This window comes from Garra rufa, chromosome 21, assembly GCF_049309525.1.
Source record: "Garra rufa chromosome 21, GarRuf1.0, whole genome shotgun sequence".
NCBI lineage: Eukaryota > Metazoa > Chordata > Actinopteri > Cypriniformes > Cyprinidae > Garra > Garra rufa.
This window is the reverse complement of record NC_133381.1, coordinates 30,724,576-30,746,827: the sequence shown is the minus strand read 5'-3', so window position 1 is coordinate 30,746,827 and position 22,252 is coordinate 30,724,576. Positions and strand designations below refer to the sequence as shown.

The following is a 22,252-nucleotide window of genomic DNA, read 5'->3' as shown; positions in this document are numbered from 1 at the left end:
ATATATATATATATATATATATATATATATATATATATATATATATATTTAAATAAGTCTAAACTTTTTAACCACATATGGTCACGTGTAAGTTTGCGGATGCAGTGCTAGATGCAAGAAAAGCTTTTTTGGTTAAAAAGTACATACATTTGTATTATTTATTTTGTTAAAATGACCAATTGTTTTGTAGATAAGACCCTAATTGCCCGGCTGGGGTCATGTAGAGCTCTTTGAAGCTGCATTGAAACTACAGTTACACTCTTAAAAATAAAGGTGCTTTAAAAAGTTCTTCAAGCAGTACCATAGAATAACCATTTTTTGGTTCCACACAGAACCATAGAGTCAAAGCTTCTTTAAAGAACCATTTCTTTCTTACCTTTTTATAATCTGAAGAACATTCTTTCACCACAAAGAACCTTTTGTAATGTTTAAGGTTCTTTATGGACCCATTTAGCCAAAAAAGGTTATTCTATAGCATCTTGAAGCACCTTTATTTTTAAGAGTGTAGGACCTTCAACTCGTCCCCAATGAAGTCCACTATATGTTTTTCGACTGAAAAACCTTTCGACTGAAAAAATAAAATTTCTAGGATGACATGGTAGTAAGTAAATTATAAAAATTGTTATTTTGGAGTGAACTAATTCTTTAAGGCCAGCCTCCCAGAACACAAAGCATTTAAAAATAGTTTTTATTCATATGGTTCAGTGTCAAACATTTGACCACGGACACTACAGTCCATTGAGAAACAAACACACACAACCCATCCTTGCCTCTTCAAACAGAAGAGCACATAAGGCATTCAGTGAACTCTTCGTCTCAGGTGAAGAATGTGAATGTCAGGACTGTTGAACTCAGGGTCTTGTTTCTCAGATGGGATCTCCTCTGATTGGAACTCTTGCAGAAGTAGCTGTGAAACAGAGTATTACATGAGGAATAAAACAATAGCAGATTTGGCATTGGAATGCATTTAATTGGCTTTTTACTCATACAATTATGTATATAAAATCTACACATCATTACTTGGAGCTAAAGTATCAACTGGTTAAACACACTCTCATTAACTGGCGCTACTAAATATGACAATGTGAAGATTTAGAGTTTTACAAATTGATTCTCCTACCTCAAAGAATCTCTTCTCTATCTCAGGATTGACACCAACAGTGCGCTGCTCATAGCAACAGATGATACACGTCTCTGGTCCAGCCAAGAGTTTCAGAGTCTCCACTAGTGGCTCCACAGACTGTGAAATATTAAATACTTACTGTATTATTAATATTACCATCTGGGGCTATTAAGCCTAGTACTGTTAATTATTCTGTACTGTAGAGCTAACTATTGCTGTATTGGAAAGAAAGGTTTTAGATGTAAGAAAATTAATATCCATTGGTGCAGTACCTGCTCATAGTAGATACAGTCAGCCATCAGAATATAATGAGGATGAGGCAGAAAATCGTCAACATTTCCTCCCCTTTTAAAAGAAAAATGTTTCACTTCATCATTTATTGTCATGAAATTTAAAAAAAAACTACTTTTACAGAGGAATCTTAAAACACAAATACATTTTCTTGTTCCACTGTAGAAAGCAAGTCACACAGGTTTAGAAAACTTACAGATGAGCAAATGATGACAGAATTTTCCTTTTTGTGTTAACTATGAACTTGTTATTATGGTAGCTATGGTGCGAAGACAACACACTGTATTTGAAAGAAAGCTTTTATTATTATTATATAAACTTATTTTGGTATGAAACATTGGAAGTACATTTTGAATTGATTAAAATCATTTATTTTGAGCTAAAATGTTGTGAATGTAATAACATAGGTATATTTCATAGTAAAGTGTGGAAACACATCCCTTCCAAAAAGATCCTGTAAAATTAAATGTAGTACAAACCATTTCAGTACCTTGGCTGTGATTGAGCCTGTATGGATGAGATGCTGATTTTTCTTAATATTTAGTTGAAGAAGAGGCTGCAGGTCTTCCAAATCTGTCACTGTGACATTTGCCCTATATGTGCACATTATTAACATTATTAAAACACTTTCAACCGAACCATACTGTTCGTAATATGTATTACCAGAAAAAAAGGGGGATAACTCAAACTACAAGTTTCAGAATAAATACACTTTTTAGTTGGCCACATATGACATCCTACCGACTTGGCACATCATTCAGAACTTACCCCAGAGTTGCAGCAACGAGACCTACGAGTCCTGTTCCTGCACCCAGTTCAATAACGTTCTTACAGGACCACATACTAACACCAGACTGAACACTGCAAAACTGTTCCGTTTCGAGGTATTTTGACAGAACAATAGCAGCGTCCCATACTACACAGCCCACATCCCCTTTACTGCATTGATACATTCGTAAAACAGAGCCGTCATTTTTCTCTATTTCTCTAACAAAATAATTTTCAGAATCCTCGTCAGTCGCCATGTTCTTTCTTACGTCGCCGAACAGTGAACACAGCATTCTACGTCACGCAACTACGTGATCTCTGATTCGCGAATCATTTCAGGTTCTTTTCACTCACAGCACTGACTCTGAAATTAGATATTATATTAGTAGCCTATGTAATGTTCCCTTCAGAGTAAACATGTGCTTTAAACCAGTAATATTAACTGGTTTTCCCAAAATGTATAGTCTGGCTGTATAATGTCATACCGCCAGATTACCGCCTCAATGCAGATTAAAGTAATAACCAATACAAATTACAATACAAAGATCTAGCTTGTCAAATTAGTGGACTTTTGGAAGCCACGCACTTGTGTTTGCTATGAAGGACAGGTATCAAAACTATTGTAGTAGGCTATGGTAAGTCAGACGGGTCTTACAAGGCTATTTGATTCGTTATTATGCTTTATATTTTTTATTGACCTACACTACCGTTCAAAAGTTTGGGGTCAGTAAGACTTGTAATAGTCTTAAATCTCTTATGCTCATCAACGCTGCATTTATTTGATTAAAAATACAACAACAACAAAAAAAACAGTAATATTGCAAAATGTTTTTACAATATAATATAATGTTTTTTTTTTTTTTTTTTTTTTTTTTTGCTTTTTTTTACATACTTTAAAATAGATTTTATTCCTGTGATGAAAAGCTGAATTTTTATCAGCTGTTACTCCAGTCTTAAGTGTCACATGATCCTTCAGAAACCATTCTAATATGCTGATTTATTATTAGAATGATCAATGTTGGATAATATCAACAGTTGTGCTGCCAAATATTTTTTGGAACCTGTGATTTTTTTTATTTTATTTTTTCAGGATTCTTTCATGAATAACAAGTTTAAAAAGTACAGTGTTTATTCAAAATATAATTTTTTATAACAATGTAAATTATTTATTATTAACTTTTAATAAACTTTTAATTATTAACTTAATACATCCTTGGTGAATAAAAGTATTAATTTCTTTAAAAAAAAAAAGAAAAAGAAAAAAGAAACAATAAAAATGTACTGACCCCAAACTTTTGAACGGTAGTGTATCTACAGTGTTACTTTTTATCTGAGCAATTTTAATTGATTATTATAATCACATGTAGCTAGTACCCCAAGCAAGGTGAGCCTAAATGAAGTTTGTTTAGTCCAGTGGTGTACACAACTTTTATAAAAAGCTTGATCAAAGATCGTTTTGCAGACAAACGTAAAAACTAGGCTAGTCTTCTGCAAATGAGTGATTTTAATATAAAGCTTACATTTTTATTAGATGAAAATAGTGATGTGTATGTATCTGTTGTTGTTTTTCCATATGTTTTAGTTTAATATAATGCCACTAGATGGCAGCACAGACTCATTCATACAGGTTTATATCTAATGCAAGAATTCAATTTTACTTGAAATTTTCTACACTATCTACAAAGGTATTAACATCAGATTTAGTCAAAATGTAACTACAATTGGGAATCTTAGGCTGATGATACACTGGGCAACTTTTTGAGCAATGTTGCCGTCAATGGGCAACCAGGTGAGATACAGGGCCCACGATTGATCTAAATTATCCAGATAGAAATCTGTTACCCATTTTCAATGGGAAAGTGCCCAAACAATATTGCAAAAAAAAATTGCCCGATAAAATTGCTCAAAAAGTTGCCCCGTGTATCATCAGCATTAGATTAGCTGGTTTGGATTTAGCTCAGCTACAGTATGCTTAGAGGTTTAGAGAAAATTGAATGAATTCAAGTGTCCCTTACAGAATCTTCCTTATCTTCACTACTATTTATTGTGGCAGTCGTAGAAAAATGCCTGTTTACATTTTACATTGCATCTGTATTTCTAACCTTTGCGTCTTCTTGCCAGCTTCTTTCCCAACTCATGTGCAATGCCAAAACAAGCAAAAATAACTTAGCTTTTCAGTCAGCTGGCTGATCTTTGTGAATCTAGAATATCATGTGAAAACTGATACTGCAAAGACATTTACTGTTTACAAAGATCCACTGCTACTTTCTACCAAGTTTAGCAGAGTAACGGTTTGAGATCAGCAGTTCTCTGCTGTGCTGTCTGCAATATTTACACTATGCCGCTGATCTCCATAAATCATTATTGCTTACCTTTCAGCTAGCTACTTGCTGACAATCCTTTTCGTTGTAGAAAAGATAGGAGAGCTTAGTGAGGCATTTTAATCTTAGCAAAGCCATATCTTGGCTTGGGCCCTATAGATCAACAACACCATTTTGAGGAGGTTGTATAGACATTGTACTGTGGGGATATTTTGGGAACGCATTGCCTTTAATGGTTCCCAAAGCCTGTTCCTGGACCCCCATGAAAACTTCATGTATGTCTCTGTATTTAAACATCCATGTTTGTAGAGACTCTAATGATTTCTGGAGGGTTGGGAATTCCAAGAAGAGGTCTATCAAATTAAGAGCTATTAGCTGTAAAATTTTCTCTTGTTGTTTCTTTGGTGTCAGCTATTTAAATGCCTCGTCAATTATCACTTGTACATCATCTTCTGCAGCGATATTAAATTTAAATTATTTCAGGGTTTTTTTTTTTTCACAAGTGTATTACAGTAAGTATTATTACGATTTTGAAGCCTGAAGCTTACGTTGATCAGGCAACATTAAAAACAACTGACAGGTTAAGTAAATAACATTGATTATATCATTAGAATGACACCTATCAAAAAGTGGGATATATTAGAAAGCAGTTAAAATGGCCAAGCAAAAGGATCTGAGTAAAATGGTTTGTGGTGTGTTCTCAATATGCAGTGGTTAGAACCTACCAAATGTGCTATGCTAATTATTTCTCTATTTGTTTCTCTGTTTCTGCTACGGGATTGACATCCCGTGGTAACTAGGAATTACACAAGATTCAGTCTGGATTCAGAAGAACTGTCTGGACCCGAGAAGAGATGATGCCAACCCCTCAGAGGACCTCTGATGATGCCAACCCTGAAACAACACGATTTGTATCATGAAAACCGCTATACAAATAACCTTGAATTAAATTGAATTAAAAAGGAAGTGAATCGGAACTGGTGAATCGGTGTCAGGCTCACTGCTGCTGATTTTGAGCAAAATTAAGTAGCTTTGTACATCCACCCTCCCACAACTGTTGACGGACACTGGCGTTTTTGCATTGACCCGCCCTGAGTGAGGTGTAAACAGTTTGCCATTGTTTCGACACTGGAGTAGGGGTAGACAAGAGTGTCTCCTAAGCAATTGAGGTGTTTTGTTTTTGGATGTAGTAATGAACATAGCAGTTGTCATTTACTCCTGACATCTGAGCAGCTGAAGGCACAGCAGATTATTTTTGTTTTTGAAAGGAATGCACCCCGCAATCTACCTAAATGCATTTATGTTTGCACGATTCATTTTCCTTCCTAATAATAAATATTACGCGCTCCAAGATGCAGAAACGGAGACTTCGTCCACCACTGTCACAGACACAGGGAAACCCGCTCTGTGTCATCACGCAACTGATTATAAAAAGTGGCAACACAAGAGGCAATACTGCCCAACTTCTTATAAATTCATAACATTCGAGGATCACAGCTTAGGAAGTGGAAGGCATGGAATAGACTACTCTTTTCATTTTCAACTCACAAGTCCAAAAATGGGTTAAAACCACTCTGTACTGTTGCATAATAGATATAAGAAGTGGGGACGCACAAAACGGCACTGCCCATCTTCTATATATTCCTAAATACTAACATAAATATAAGGCTAAACAGACTCTTCCATCCCAAAAAAAAAAAATAAATAAATAAACTCTCTCTCTTTTAACAACCACTTGAACCCCAGGGGTGCCCAAACTCAGTCCTGGAGGGCCGGTCAGTGGCATAGCGGACGGGCCCGCACTGTGGGGGGGGGGGCCCCGAGTTGTGGGGGGCCCCAAAAAAATTTAATTGAATAAATAATTAAAGCGCTTTTATAACGTGAACGTATAGGACTTTTATTTTGATAGTAATTGCAGCCTACCGTGTTTGGCGATTATGACCATATCCGTTGTCCTTGTTATCCAATCACGATTAAGAATTTCCGCAACTGTTTAGAGAGTGAAGTTTATGAGCGCAAAATGAGTAAAAGAAAATATGTCAGCGGAGCTCAAAAACTTTTTTTAACCGTCCCCGTCACAGTGGCAAGTGGCGAGAGATCTTTTTCTAAACTAAAACTAAGAAAAACCTGCATTAGAAGCACAATGAGCCAGGACAGACTTTCTGAACTTGCGATACTCAGCATTGAAAGCCAGCACGTGCGTCAGATGGACATAACAGACATTGTCATGGACTTTGCGCAGAAAAATGCTAGGAGAAAGGGGTGCTTTGGAGGATTTTAAAGGTAATATATATTACCTTTATTGAATGTTAAACGTCATGAATCTTTGTTGTATACTGCAGATAGAAAAAATATTTTGACGTCATGTGCTCCCTTGCATTTTAACAAGTTAATGTAATTGCTGTTTTATTGTTGGTGTTTCTTTTATTCTTTTTTTTTTGTGAAAAGTTCTTAATAAATAAATACGAAATAATTACATACTATTAAATTCCACAGTACTAATTCACGATTTTGAATGAAAAGGTGAATCCCCCATCTAATTATGCGGTGAGGGGCCCCGCCTCCACTCTTGCGGGTGGGCCAACGCAGTTTGCGCTACGCCACTGGGGCCAGTGTGCTACACCGGCCCTCCAGGACTGAGTTTGGGCACCCCTGAAAAGAGGAAACAGAAAAGGGAACAAGAAAGGGTACCTAAAATAAAATAGTAAGACATGGAACTCACTTTTCTTAGCCTCAATGACTTCCCTGAGCTCCTTCCGCTGCCTCAAGTGAGATCACTGCCCAGAACCCTAGCACCTCGGAGGTGGGGGTCTCACAGCTACGCTCGCCATCTGACCCTGCTGCAAGCTGGGTCCAGCAGCAGGTTCAGGTTTAGATGAGGGAACAGAAGGATACAGAAAGGGATGTAGTGCTCAAATGCAGCTGACTTAACCCACACCTCCCTGAACTTACAGACCACCGTCTCAATGGCAGTACTGAACAGTCCAGTAGACGAAAACCGGGGCATCAAGGAGAAATGGCCTTTCTTTCTCCTTTAGCCCCAACAGCTTAAGCCACAAATGTCTCTTCGTAGAGACCAGAGCTGCAAGAGAGTGGGCAATGGCATGAGCAAGATCAGAAGAGCAGCAGAGCTTCTCGATTTTGGCAGGAACCATGGCATTCCTCCATGTGAGGCATCTTCATGTACCCGCTGTCTTCCAATCCTATCGCATTAGCATAGTTAGACTTGCTTGGGGGAAGACCTGGGTAGAAAAAGGATTGTGCCATAACCTCAACAGCTCACTGTGAAGTTCAGGGAGGTATAGAAGGCTCGGGGAGGGAATGTTTATGACCCATTAGAAAGTGTTCTTCCAAGCGATTGCTGGGACTGCATTTCTGCCGACCAGTCTAAGCTCAACTCAACCTGGCAGTGGGATGGGTCAACTCCCCATACACAGGTAATGAAGAGGAGATGGCTTGAGATGTAGCATCCGCCTAGACTCCTGTCACATTGAGATGAACTAGACCCGTTGAGTAACATGCTCTCTGTCGGATTGGAAGAAACCAAAGACTGGGCTTCCAGATTTGGTTCGAGAGCAACAGAACTGACGAAAATCACTCACTGCTCTTGACTGAATCACTTTATTAGCTTTAATAAGGATATATATAATTTATACAAATTTCGGCTTAACAGATTGACAAAAGAGAACATTTGGCACAGTTTATAAAAAAATAAGAAAAAATAGCACCTTATTGCTTATAGTGTGTACTCAAACTTAAATAATTATTATATTGAAAGTCAGATGATTGCATGATGTCATTTAAATATAATCACATAATATGTTGTTAACAAATTCATGAACTTCTACCTTTAATTGTAACCAAAGCCTACAGTGATTAAAACATTTGTGTATTGTATAAAATATGTTTGTGTAAAATATAATTTGTCTTTTACATTTAACAAATAGTTTTGGTCTTAACCTTAGGAACGTAAAACGAGATTACATGTAGAGATAATTCAAAGGGATTGGAAGAAAAAAGAATAAAACAAAATTTTACCCATTCATTCTGGAATGAGCATGAAAGAACAAAAAAAACTGTGAATAAGCATAAGAATGAAGCCAATTTAATGGATTTCTTTAAGAACAGTGTGTGACAGGCTTTTACTCTAATCAGGGATTGTTTCCTCCTTCAAAAGTCCTGTTGGAAAGAGAAAAAGAGAAAATATGTATGCTGCCGTTTGATTATGATGAGATTATATGGATCTAGAAATGCCATCTGACTGGCAACAGAGCTGTTAAACTAAATGACAATTAACAACAAATTTCATGCTGCACTGTGACTTACACAAATAGTGCCTCATGTTTTGAGAAAATAGACAGGACAAAAGAGGCAGTTTCACCAGGATTCTCAGTGCATGGTACAATCAGATACTCTCCTGGCTCCAGCCTGAGGAATTTCATCACTTCTCTTCGATATGCGAAAAACTCTGCCACAGGTTTTGTGCGATCAAAGGGCTTCCCCTGCTCACCTTTCACCGGCTCACAATTCACCGGGTCACCGCTCTAAAAAGATATGTAATTTGAAATGAAAGATTTTTTTGTTGATAAAGTTTAATAACCTGTAAACTCAAGATATCAATTTAATTGGTTGAATACAAATAATCATAATACTTTTACCATTATTCTATTATTATTACTATTACTACTATTACTATTACTATTATTTCATGTTTTATTCTGCTTTCTGAAGCCATGTGAACAATTGTGATTATAATAAAATATTAACAGCCACAGATCTCTAATGAGCCAGTGTCTGAAGCATGTGTGAAAACACGCAGATTCAATTGGCCAACAAAGTGACATAGCGTAAAATGTCAAAATGTTTATTGATGTTAAAGAAAAGAAAAAGGAAAGAAAAGATTGTAAATGATTTGTAAAATCATGCCCTCAATTTCTTATGAAGGGTGATTTACACGATTTATGTGTTAGATGTTTAGGAGTGAGGCACATTAGACTGGCTTTTGAGGGAACCGGTTGCCCACATTGTGAAAGTTCCACACAAAGGACAATCCAATGAGTCAAGCGACTGCACCCCATGACGGGTCCAGTGTTTGTGTGGCAGCACGTTGGCTCAGATCATGAGGGGCACACCTTCTCCTGGTATTTCTGTAAACTCTGATGGTCACGTTCTAGACTCAAAATCTCGGTCCACGGTTTCTTCTGAATAGGCATAGGACGTGACTCAACCACAAAGTTGTACCCTTTGAAATCATTCATTCCTAAGGGGCCTTTGAAGTGACTTGTTATGAGCACTTTGTTTGGAACAACACTTCAGTATGGCGGCCATGATTGTTTTCACTCCGAAGTGCCCTTCAGATTGTGATATATCCCATTTGGAATGCACTGACAGTAGTGAACAAACACCCAGAGCAGTGGGCAGCCATATTGCTATAGCTGCAGCACCCAGGGATCAGTCGGGTTTGGTGCCTTGCTCAAGTGATTGAGGGTGGAGAGAGTGCTGTACATCCACTCCCCCCACCTGAGACTTGAACCTGCAACCTTAGGGTTACAGTCTGACTCTCCAACCATTAGGTCACGGCTGCCCCTGAAGTATGGAGTATGCCGAAGTATGCCCCCTGCTTTCTTCCACATCTGGTTCTGAAAAATTAGACATTGACATGAATGTTTAGAGTGTCCTTCTTGATCAGCTCACTCACTCATATGCATATTGAAGCTACTTGAGGTGGAAACCATGCTGTGACCTGACAAAAAGTAGAAAGTGGCTCGATACCCTTTCTAAGAGAAAAAGTCTCTGGTTTCTTGCCTTGAAAGACTGTGACCACGGATACTTCACTGATGGGCTGAGGAGAGGACTTGGATGTGCTGCCCAGCTAAGGATCTTATAGCACACAAATTGCCTGAAAATGAAAACTGTGCTTTTAGTGCTGAAACACTGGACTTGAGAGTCTACCATGTGTTGGTGCGGACAACACATCGGTAGTCTCCTACCTGAATCACCAGGGTGGACTGCACTTAGAGCAGTTTATATTCCAGGGCTCTCAAATGTGCAAGAAGACATCCTGTTAAGGCAGTGGTTGAGGCCTGAGAAATAGAGACTCCACAAGGACATGGTGGAATTGATTTGGAAGAGGTTCGTCCAGGCAGCAATGTCTTTATTCGCCTTTAAGGAGTTGACCTACAGTCCGCTCTGGTTCACCTTCATAACTCCATCTCCATTGAGGCTAGATGCTATGGTACAGAAGTAGCTGAGTTGACATCTGTACATGTTTCCCCAATCACTATGCTCAAGGGAGTTCTGGCAAGGATTTGCAGACCTGGTGTTTTCAGACCTGGTCTCTTTCCTGGAAGTTTACATACCAAAGATTTGGAAACTGTGGGTCTGGCCCCTGAGGGGTACCAGCTCATAAAATCCAGTCTTTTAACTGAGGTTGTTGAGAACGTCTGGTGGCATCTCTTTGCTTCATTGTGCACACAGTATTATTTAGACCCAGTCCACTGCTTGGTTGGTTCAGTCCTGGAGTTTATGCAGTAGCATGTTTTAGCAGGGTTGACCCCAGCTACAATTAAGCTAGGTATAAGGTATCCCCTAGTATCTTGTTTCCTCAGTGGTGCCAGATGGGTGCAGACCATGAGTTCCATCCTGAAATCTTGCCATAGGCCTGGAAGGCCTATTAGCGGCTCAGTTTAAGCCTTTTGAGTCAGTGTCTGAGAAACTTTTGACTTTTAATATGGTTCTGCTGCTGATGATAACATCACTCAAAGACGAGGCATCAAAACCATCACCACATTGACCAGGCATTTCTTCAGTATAGCAGCAGTGGTGTTAACATTTCCATAGCATGAATAACAAGACGCAGAATGAAGTTTCCTTGAAAAAGGAAAGGTTATGTATGTAACCCCAGTTAACTGAGGAGGGAATGAGATGCTGTGTTGCTTTTTTCACACTTTACCTAAGTGTCTTCCTTCAGACCATTAGAATCTGGGTTCAGTTGGCCAATTAAATTGGCGTGTTTTCAAACATGCATGCTCATGCAGAAGGACACCCCACAATTCATGTATTTTTAAATTGTATTTCCATCTCTGTTGCAACAGTTTTGGAAGTTAAAAAATTACCCATAGTTGCAAGTGATTGGTGTTTGGTGATGATTTTTTGGCTCAAAGTCTGCATTTAAAGTCACTCTAGAGATGTTCAGCAGGGATTAGGACATTGTACAGACCAGTCAAGTTCTTCCACACTGACTGAATCATTCATTTCTTTTTGAACCTTGCCTTGTACACAAAGGCATTGTCATGTTAGAATTGAAGAGGGTCCTGTCAAAACTGTTGCTGTAAAATTAAAAGCACATAATCCTCTAGAATATGATTATATGCTTAAACATTAGGATTTGTACCCATAGAAAATTACTACAGTAGTCAAACCTGTTCATTAGAATGGCAATACTTTTGGCAATATAGTGTAGCTTTCAAAACAGAAAAGTCACTTGTCACTAATGGTTCTAAGGAAATATTTTTTATCAATTTTATATCTAGTATGCATATTGTTCGTGTGCTGTAGGAATGAATATGACAGTAATTCTTTAAATCTAACTATACAATAATATCAATAGATTAAATGACTAGTCAGTACTAACCGCAAAAACATAGAAACCAATGTTGTAGTGTGTTTGGTCTTTTCTGTGTCTTGTCTTGTGGTTCTGGATGAGAGACACCACTATGTTTTCATCATCCTTATGAGGACAGTCCTCATGAAGTTCCTCAATTCTCACTCGATACTGAGGGTTTCTCCAGAAAGTGTCTGCAATACAGCAAAAGAGAAAAAATCAAATCCCGATGGAATGTTAAACAATTATTGCACTCTATTGATAGATTAATTTAAATAACAATCTGAAATATCAAAATTGCTTGTACATATATTTATTAGAAGGCTGTTGGAGAACAGAAGAACAACTTTACACATGTAAATCAATAAAGTGTGGAAAAGTTGTATTATTTAATTATAGCAGTATTTCTATGTCCCATTTCTTTTGAGTGTCACTACTGATTTTTTGCACATTTAGTACAAATTGTTTTACTGAAGGTATATCTACCCAATTCTTTCATGGATCCACCAGCTGTGCTTTCAGTCCATTCGCCAGTACTACATAGTGATTTCCAATGAAATACAGGGGATCTTTCCAGAAAATCAGGAGACACACAGCAGATATCCATGCTTTTGAAGAATTTAGTGTAATCCTCCATTGACATCCTGCAGTACACAAAAGTGATCCTGAATAAATCATAGCCAATATGTGATTCAAATATGTATCTGCAAACATGGTTTACACTCACCAGAACTCTCCATTGTCCAAATCTTCATGGCACTTTTTCTTTTCCTCCCCACATATAGTGTCCCACAAAGGTGATCTTAAAGAGTTTTAATTATACAAAATGTTCACAAAACACAACTTTTTGAAATACTTGTAAAGCTGTTATTCAATACATAAAAACAACATTACTTGTCACTCCAGTCTCCTGTCCACTCTTTGCGTCCCCAAGGGTTCAAAAGTCTCACCAACTTAACTGGGTGTCTATTACTTATGACCTGTTCAACAAAACCAAGACAAACACCATCATGTTGTTGTTGTTTTTTTTAGCAGTGAAACCTGGATCTATAGATGAAAATATAATTCTTTCTGGTCTTACCCTGGAAACACCTGTCACAGTGTAAGCATGACCACTTACTAAGCCGCTGGATGGCAAAAGTTTTTGTGGTTCCTGAAAACACACACATAAGGTCATATTATTGTTTTTAAACTTATGCTTTTTTAGTCCTTAGAAACACTTTAGTAAAGCTGATTTGTAGTTGATTATGCATGTTGGCAAACAAATATTAAATTTAGTATTATGTGAAGTCTTACCTCCTTATGAGTACCAGAACATATGAGCGATCGTGCCCTGGCTGCACGATCCATAATGCTCCACAGATAAGCAGGAGCTTCATCCAGCACAAAGTGCAAGTGCACCCCACCAGTGAAATCTAACATAGCTTCAGATCTCCTGCCAGCCTCTAGATCTGCATAAGATCCGCACACCCTGTGAAGACAAAAAACAGAAATATTGTGTTTCTGAAACAAAAAAAAAACACAATTTTTTTAAACATTCTGTCTATTTCAAGATATCTAAAAGCACCTACTTGGCATATGCTTTCTCCAGCAAAGCAGGCCAAAACTCATTTGATGTTTTTGGATGAACAAAAAATAGCTTTTCATTGAATGTTGGTAATAGATCATCAATGACAACATCAATCCATTCTCCAAATCTCCAGAACTGTAAGGTAAATTAAACAGAAATCTAAAGGTAAGGGCTACAAAGAGTCAACTTTGTTTCTTAATCTTCGAAAATTATAATTAAACAAGAACCAAGGAAATATTACTACTAAATCACTTTGGAAATAATACTAAACTTACCTTGAAGTGGAATATCCCTGCATAATTGTTGCTGAATGACTGTTCAGATGGAAAGACTTGGTTTGTGACTTCTTTTTGAAAGGTTAGAGCCCCAACCGGTGCCAAAAACCAGCAGTTTCCTAAAAACACGAATGAGAACTTTCAAATCAGTTTTAAATAAGCATAATAGTAAAGCTTCTTTTTGTGGTCGTTTTTTTTATTTGAAATAATAACATTAAAAAACTTGAATGACAAAAAACAAAACAAAAAAAACACACAAGTTCAGTGAATAATGCTTAAAAGGAACATGCAAATAAACCACGGCAACAAATTACCACACAGAATAATGCATCTTCCAATTAAAACAATTCTTTTAAAGCTTGGGCTATAATACTCCAATAGGTTCCCAATGATTCTTGCAGTGCTGCATTTTTAACCAGACAATATAATGAAAAGAAAGCAGCCAGAATCTTCTAAGATCTATGTCAGTTACTGTATAAACCATTGCTGTATAATTTTTTTTTTTTTTAACAGTAGTGAAGCCAGACATTAACAATCTTCTCTGAACTAATGTAAACTTGTAAGAAGAATCATCATTTAATAAATTAAGACATGGATCAAGAAATATCTAGATCTAGCAAATGAACTACATGTTTCCAGAAACTGGAAATGACTAAACAATCCCAAAACATAAAAAAGTATTTTTAGAATTATTATCACACAGACTGCAATTAGTATTCGATGAGAGTTTCATCAAGTTTCACTTATAAGAGAATAGTAAAGCCTCTATAAATTCTAATACTTTATCTAAAACCTTTCTAGAAAGTTATTCAACATATTTAAGTTTTAAAACTAAGTTTGAGGTTCCTTAAGTCACTATTTTAATTTTGGTGGTGTCTATGGGGGCATTTTATAGGGTTAGTCCCTAAATAAACCCAAACTTACCTAAATGCCCTTGTTTATAGTCAAACCTGGATACTCCATCTACAACGAAGCAAGGGTTTGTGACCAATTCCTGATGAGAACGAATAAATAAAGTAATCATATGAACCCATTAAACAAAGATTTTTTGTCAGTAGTGACAGCAGTCATGGACAATAGTGCAGAACATACAGAAAGATAAATGTAAAAAAGCATTGTTTACTTACAGATGGCCTCTTCCACACAACTTTACTCCAGTCTATTTTGTTTTGTTTATGACACATATCACCAATAGAGCTGTTGTTAGGTGGGAACAACTCATCAGTATAGAGCTGGTTACTGCTTAAAGATTGTTGGAGCAGTTGCTGGTAGTCTTGACCCATGAACTTTGAAGGGTTAGTCAAAGTCCCTGCATCATGTACATCAAGGCACTTTACAGGAAGAGCCATTTTCACGCAGAAGAGCTTTATTCAGGAGACAAAAAAAAAAAGATATTTGAATCTATCTTCTTTAATAGCATCAACTGTCCAATTCCTTAACTGTTCTATTGCCACTTACAAGTAAAACAAGGTTTGTGCTGATTGGTGAGAAATTATTTATAACTACTTTGTTATGTACTACTATTAATCATTTTTCATTAAAAGATATCTGTACAGAATAAACATAAAATATGTATTAAATCAACTAAATTGAAAAAATATAACAATAAAAATGCCTATTACCTGCAATGATCTGTTAAAGCTGTTGGTCAGGAAGTTAGCCTAAAAGAGTGTTTTTTCCCAGTGTCTGGCTGGTTTTATACTTCTCTAGTCAACACATGAGATCATGCAATGATCACAGTGACATCACAGCATTCTCATACTGTGATATTCAGTGTGAGTATATGTGATCTCATTATGAATTCAAAATGTTGAGCAGGTTAATCAAATATCGAGGCTGTTTAAATATCTGTCACCAGGGGGACATTCTGCTTCCTGTTTCTCAGCACTGGACAAACATGGATATTTTTTGGTGTTTTTACTACTATTTGTAAACCACAGTTTTATCACAGATACCATGGTTAAACTATACAGTAGTTAGAGTAGTTTAATTTGTATTCTTAAGTGCTGTACAGTTGTATTCTGGACTCTGGATTCTGGTTACACTGGAGAAATGGTGAGCTTCTGAAATGACTTTGTAGTTTGTGCATCTGAAAACTGCTCTCTGTGTCTCAGGATGTGGCCTTTTAAAGGTGAACAAGAAATAAAAAGCAAAAAGAACACCAAAACAACACCAGAATCTGTATGCATCCATCAAATGCTAACACCAGGCTGAAAAGAATATGGAAATAAAATACAAACTTAATTCTATATGAGGTTTGTGATATGACTGACCAATATGAGTGCACAGGGAGTGCGCTGCGAGGTTACACTTTTAGGCTACTCCTCACATTGTGACCACATCATGAGTATCCTGGAAGCTCATAGTGAGATCACTGTAAAGTCAAATTGTTGATTGGGTTCGTATTTACCCTTTATCCCTTCACATTCATCTATATTTCATCATGGCTGTAATAGATACACTAGAGCCATTAATTAAGTGCCAGACTGAGTGGTGCTAAATTTAAAAACAATTACAGTGGGATTCAACTTGTTTAAACCTGCAATGAATATTTGGACTTTAAACATTAGCGCAGTATCAAGATTGGCCATTTAACTTTCATCTCTAAAAGGAGTCAGTAAAAAAATGGAAAAAATGTCAGAGTTGTAACAGGGGGGAAATGACAGATAACAACTAGATAATACAAGCAGGGGCAAGAAACAATGAGCTAACGATGGAAAATACTTCTAAAGCATATATTATTCTTAGTAAATGTTCATTTTTACATAATACATTATTAAAAACAAACATTATTTAATGGATCTGAGCTATGAACAGCATCAAATAATACATAATAATGTAACAAATGTATTGCTCAGTGTTAGTTAATGTTAGTTAATGCATCAACTAATGTTAACTAATGGGACCTTATTGTAAAGTGTTACCAAACCTTCATTAAAAAATGTTTTGAACATCACATTGGTAAATAACATTTCTGAGCTGAAACAGTGATTATTGTTCCTTGGTTGTTGCTCATTCACCAAATCTCTTATCAGGAGTTGTGGTCATTGTGAAACAAATAAAGAGCAAATAATATACAAGTATCTATTACTAAAGCTCTAATTTAATGCTTGGCAAAATAATTAAAATCATTATCTAACTATTACAATGGATAATTTCTAAGGTGAAACAGTGATTGTTGGTTTTTTGTGTGTGTGTGTGTGTGTGTGTGTGTGTGTGTGTGTGTGTGTGTGTGTGTGTGTGTGTGTGTGTGTGTGTGTGTGTGTGTGTGTGTGCTTATTGTCCAAATCTCTTATCAGGATTTGTGTTGATTTTTAAACATGTCTTACTTCTTAATCCAGTGAGTGCTTTGTTTAGGAGTTTTTATTTCTGGACCTGTTAAGAGCATGTAATGTACAAGTATCTATTACTAAAGGTCTAACTTAATGCATCAAACTGAATGAAAAATTATATTTTGTAGCAACATGCATGTTGTTTGACTCTTTACAGCACTAATTACAATGAAACCACAATAAGTGGCTGTGCCCAGCATGATTAATATTAAAAGTGTTGTAGGATGCTAATTAAATGGATATTCACCCAATAATGAAACAATTTAATAGAAACACATTTCACTAGTCATTAGTCGTGGCCTAATGGTAAGAGAGTTGGATTTGTAACCCAAAGGTTATGTTTTAGTCATTTACAGTCAGGTCCACGAATATTTGGACACTGACACAACTTTCAAAATTTGGCTCTGTTTGCCACTAGAATAGATTTAAAATAAAACAATCAAGATGAAAATGAAGTGCAGGCTTCAAGCTTTAACTCAAGGGGTTGAACAAAAATACAACATAAAATGCTTAGGAATTACTACCATTTTTATACACAAGTCCCTCCATTTTCAGGGGACAAATAAATATAATCATAAATAAAATTTTTGTTAAGAATAAGATTTTTTTGCAGGCAATTACTGCCTTAAGTCTGAAACTCGTGGACATCACTGGAGACTTTGCCAGGCCTTTACTGCAGCTGCCTTTTTTTTTTTTTTTTTTTTTTTGCCTTTGGTTTTGTCTTTAGCAAGTGAAATGCATGCTCAATCAGGCTAAAATCAGGAGATTGAATTGGCCATTGCAGAATATTCCACTTTTGTACCTTCAAAAACTCCTTGGTTGCTTTTGCTGTATGTTTTGGGACATTGTCCATTTGAACTATGATGTACCGACCAATCAACTTTGCTCCATTATAGAATCAACTCCAGACCTTTTAGCGGCTTAATTAATGTAGAAAATTGAAGGTATAGCCCAAAACTGTCCATTGAACAGCTTTTGAGTCAACTGTCCAATTACTTACGGTCCTTTGAAAACAGGGGGATGTATATATTAAAGAGCTGTAATTTCTTAACCTTTCCTCCAATTTTGTTGAGAACACCCTCAAATTAAAGTAACTTGAATATGTTTTGGTCAACAGCTGAAATAATAAAAAATTGTGTCAGTGTCTAAATATACAGTGCATTCAGAAGTTATTCAGACCCCCTTCACTTTAAAAAAAAAAAAAATGTGTTATGTTGTAGCCTGATACTACAATTGTAGTATTGTATTTTTTTTTTTCTCTGAAATATCACATTTGCATAAGTATTCAGACCTTTTGCAACAACATTTGAAATTTAGCTCAGGTGCCTCCCATTTCTCTTGATCATTGCTGAGATGTTTCTATACCTTGATTGAAGTCCACCTGTGGTAAATTAAATTGATTGAACATGATTTGGAAAGGCACACACTTCTCTATAGAAAGCCTCACATATGACAATGCATTTCAGAGCGAAAACCAAGCCGTGAGATCAAAGGGACTGCTTGCAGAGCTCAGAGACAGAATTGTATTGAGGCACAGATCTGGGGAAGGCAACAAAAATTTATGCAGCAAAGAAGGTTCCTAAGAGCACTCTGGCTTCCATAATTCTCAAATGGAAGAAGTTTGGCACAACCAGGACTCTTTCAAGAGCTGGTCATCCAGCTAAACTGAGCAATTGATGCAGAAGGGTAGTTTCTTAACTGGTTACCAAGAACGTGATGGTCAAACACTTGAAAATACACTTGGAATTTGCAAAACAGCACCTTAAGGACCCTCAAACTCTGAGAAACAGGATTATCTGGTCTGATGAACCTCAATTCTAAGCATCATGTTTGAAGGAAACCAGCTCTGCTCATCACTTGCAAAGCACTATCCCAAAAGTAAAGTGTGCTGGTAGCAGCCTCATACTGTGGGGCTGCTTTTCAGTGGCAGGGGTTGAGGGACTCGTCAGAGTAGAAGAAAAGCTCAATGCACCAAAATACTGAGCTTTAATGAAAACCTAGTCTAGAGCAATCAGAACCTTAGACTGGGCTGAAGATTCACCTTCCAACATGTCAATGACCCAAGGCACACAGACAATACAACACACCAGTGGCTTAAAGGTCCCATATCGTACACATTTCTGGAGGTTTATTTTATTTGTTGATGTCCTTAAGAATATATATTTGCGGTATAAGTGCCAAAATCCATCTCAATATATTTTTACAGCTCCTTTTTTAGGAGCTCTGTCAAAAACAGGTCGATTTTGGCCCATCTAATTAATATTCATGAGCCTCTCTTCTGATTGGCCTGTTGTTTTCTGAGTGACGCACAACCAGGCCAATCACAGGTAACTACGGTCATGTATGCTGTAAGCGTAAGCGAGCTCAGAGCAATAGAGAGAGCTGATACTCAACAGGATATTTTAGAATGATCATTAATGTTTTTTCTTTTACAAACACTGAATGCAGTAGGCTACATAACTGTTGCTTTAGTAAAGCCCCTTTCACAATGCGCGCTGATTCTGGAAAATTACGGGAACTGTGTGAACCAAAGCCAGAACCTAAAGGCAGTGTTGTAGTAATGATGCACGTTATCAAGCGACTCTTCAAAACGAAAAATAACGTTACGTGCAAAGTGGAATGAAGCAGCGATCATCAGGCAGAGTCAGCTCCTCACTATCAGCGCTGAAGCACAGTTTGTTCAGGTTAGTTTCAGTTTAGTGAAACGTACGCGTCGCATTACATCTCACATCCAAACGTCACATGTCTTTATGGTTTGTGTGTAAAGCACGCACAGATCCCGGAAAACAACTGTGAATGAACCAAATTAAACAATTCCGGAACAAATCGTGGGACACATTATCCGTGTATTTACCGGAATCGCTGTGTGAAAGAGGCTGAAGTTGACGTGCCGCTGGTCTCTTATATTAACGTTGTTCTGAAGCCTGTGTAATGATCGTAGCTTGACATCTATCGACTGAACAGGGTTTTCTCCACTTGTTTTCCTGTTGTTGTTGCTCAATGGAATGGATGCGTTGTTGTCTGGGGGTTTGACAAAAGGAGGGTGGGACGTTGGTTTGTGACTGAAGGCGGTGACTTGAGTCGATCGGACGTCACATCGTTACGGAAGTCACAGCTGCTAGTGAAAATGAACAGCTACTTTAAGCAGGCTGTGTGCAGTTTACTGTGGATTGACTGTTTTGAAACTCATATGGTAGTTAGATAGCCCCTAGACCTTAGTTATCATGAAAAAAGCCAGGAAATTTTGATTTTGACGATATGGGACCTTTAAGGAAAACTCTGTGAATGTCCTAGATTGGCCCAGCCAGAGCCCTGAATAAAAAGTGAAGGGGGTCTGAATGCACTGTGTATGGACCTGACTGTACATGTGTTTTGACATGGTCTACTAACATTTTGCAGAAATGCAGGACAGATGTAGATGATCTCAGACATACCGATGCCTATTTAATTACAGTTCATTCTTGTTATAAAAATCACCAAAACTAGCTTATTATTGGCTTATGTATTTAGTTGGTCTGGTTGACCTTTAAAAATGACATACTATTCTCCTTGTATACTTTGGACCACCCTCATCCTCCACTTCTTCATCTGTTTGTTTGCAGAGTGCAGTGTTGCTCTTCAAAGTTTACAGAGTAAACACACTAGACCACATAACAATAGTTGGATCAAAGATGAAAGAGACACCTAGGTCATTTAGGTTGGTATGCTGTGCCATTTCTCACCCTAGCAAGTGACTGTGTAAGCGTGGCCAAGGCACCAATAGCACAGTTACTGTTTTTAAGTTGCATTCAGTGATTTTATTTAACTGGCTATGCATTGTCTTGCATGAAAATTGCAGGCTGATTGAGATGCTTGCAGGGACGGTACCTCATGTTGTGGAAGGAGGTTCTGTTAAACATTTGCATTCACCCTGCTTGTATCTGTATAAGATGCCCAACCACTGCTGCACTTTCACTGATTTTTTTAGGCACACTTTTTCGATACCAAACAAAATGTTTCTAATCTGACCTAAATAAAGTAAACTTGATCTGACCACTAAAGTGAACTTTGGACCAGTTTTCCTCTTTCCACACAACATGCTATTCAGGAAAGGTGAGCTTAGCCTTTTGATTCTTCTGCTGATGAGAGGTTTGGTCACTGCAGAGTGCACTTTCAGTCTTAAAATTCAGAGACAGATCCTTAACTTGTTCAGCGCTGAATTGGCAAGCAATTCCAGCTGCAGTGTTGAACCGATTCCACATTACCAATCTCCACATTATCCTTGCTTCTTGTGCATTTGTCTAATGTGGTTGACCAGCCGTTTTGGGGGACTTGAATGAATTAGTGTCATTGTAAACCTGCAATATTTGAGAAATCAGATTTGGAATGACCAGCTTCTCTTGCAATAGCTTTAAATGCTATTGGCTATTGCGGCGCAATAGCGGGATTCAATGAGGCTTCAGGAAAGTCTGGAGAAAGTGGTTTTCCCTAGCGATTATGCAGTGTCTCGTTCCCTCTCTTCAGGAAACCAGGATTACTTAACATAATAAAATTCCTTTATAAGCTTATAAGTGCCTGCAAAGTAAGAATTATTTTATCACAATTACCCCATACATACATATCTCTTGGAATGGGAGAAGATCACCCAATTTTAAGACCAATGATATTTGACCCACTGTTTACTTTTCTGAGTGCCATCAGTAAAATCTATTCCACTTGAGAAATGCCCTAAAAATGCTCCGGTTACTCACGTAACCTCGGTTCCATGAGATAAGGGAACGAGCTTTGCGTCGTCATTTTTGACGACTGCTAATGGGGTAACTCCTGTTTACTCCGATATTGAAGCCTGATTTGTTAACGTTTGTGAAGTTGCACAAACCAATGGCGCTTTCACCCGCCAGAAAGGGCGGAGCTGACTGCTATATAAGTCGTCGAAAAGCGCCATATCATCAGAATCAAACGACTGAAACGACAGCCATCGACTCATGTG

At 37.4% G+C, this 22,252-nt stretch overlaps 2 protein-coding genes across 2 annotated transcripts; both read right to left on the bottom strand.

The window, feature by feature from the left end:
* Window positions 1–672: 672 nt before the first annotated feature.
* Window positions 673–2,441, bottom strand: vcpkmt (valosin containing protein lysine (K) methyltransferase). Its single transcript, XM_073827388.1, has 5 exons — window positions 2,183–2,441; window positions 1,894–2,007; window positions 1,396–1,468; window positions 1,121–1,240; window positions 673–907 (listed from the first exon to the last, which is right to left on the bottom strand). The coding sequence occupies exons 1-5, from the start codon at window positions 2,437–2,439 to the stop codon at window positions 800–802; spliced, it is 672 nt and encodes a 223-aa protein (XP_073683489.1). The 5' UTR covers window positions 2,440–2,441; the 3' UTR covers window positions 673–799.
* A 4,657-nt stretch (window positions 2,442–7,098) lies between these two features.
* On the bottom strand, window positions 7,099–15,300 carry LOC141295387 (calpain-8-like). Its single transcript, XM_073826594.1, has 16 exons — window positions 15,079–15,300; window positions 14,876–14,945; window positions 13,952–14,070; window positions 13,678–13,811; window positions 13,403–13,577; window positions 13,188–13,259; window positions 13,001–13,086; window positions 12,834–12,908; window positions 12,593–12,750; window positions 12,137–12,300; window positions 10,247–10,375; window positions 10,037–10,142; window positions 9,636–9,763; window positions 8,830–9,047; window positions 7,340–7,478; window positions 7,099–7,155 (listed from the first exon to the last, which is right to left on the bottom strand). Exons 1-16 carry the CDS (start codon window positions 15,298–15,300, stop codon window positions 7,099–7,101), a joined length of 2,052 nt encoding a protein of 683 aa, XP_073682695.1.
* Window positions 15,301–22,252: the final 6,952 nt, after the last annotated feature.

Coding starts and splice junctions, on each gene's coding strand:
- vcpkmt (XM_073827388.1), bottom strand. CDS start 2,439: ATGGCGACTGACGAGGATTCTGAAAATTATTTTGTTAGAGAAATAGAG. Junction 1,469..1,893: donor ACAGCCAAGGTACTGAAATG/GTTTGTACTACA, acceptor TTCTTTTAAAAG/GGGAGGAAATGTTGACGATT. Junction 1,241..1,395: donor ACTGTATCTACTATGAGCAG/GTACTGCACCAA, acceptor AATATTTCACAG/TCTGTGGAGCCACTAGTGGA.
- LOC141295387 (XM_073826594.1), bottom strand. CDS start 15,300: ATGGCTCTTCCTGTAAAGTGCCTTGATGTACATGATGCAGGGACTTTG. Junction 13,812..13,951: donor CAGGGATATTCCACTTCAAG/GTAAGTTTAGTA, acceptor TTTACCTTACAG/TTCTGGAGATTTGGAGAATG. Junction 12,751..12,833: donor TTGGACAATGGAGAGTTCTG/GTGAGTGTAAAC, acceptor TGTGTACTGCAG/GATGTCAATGGAGGATTACA.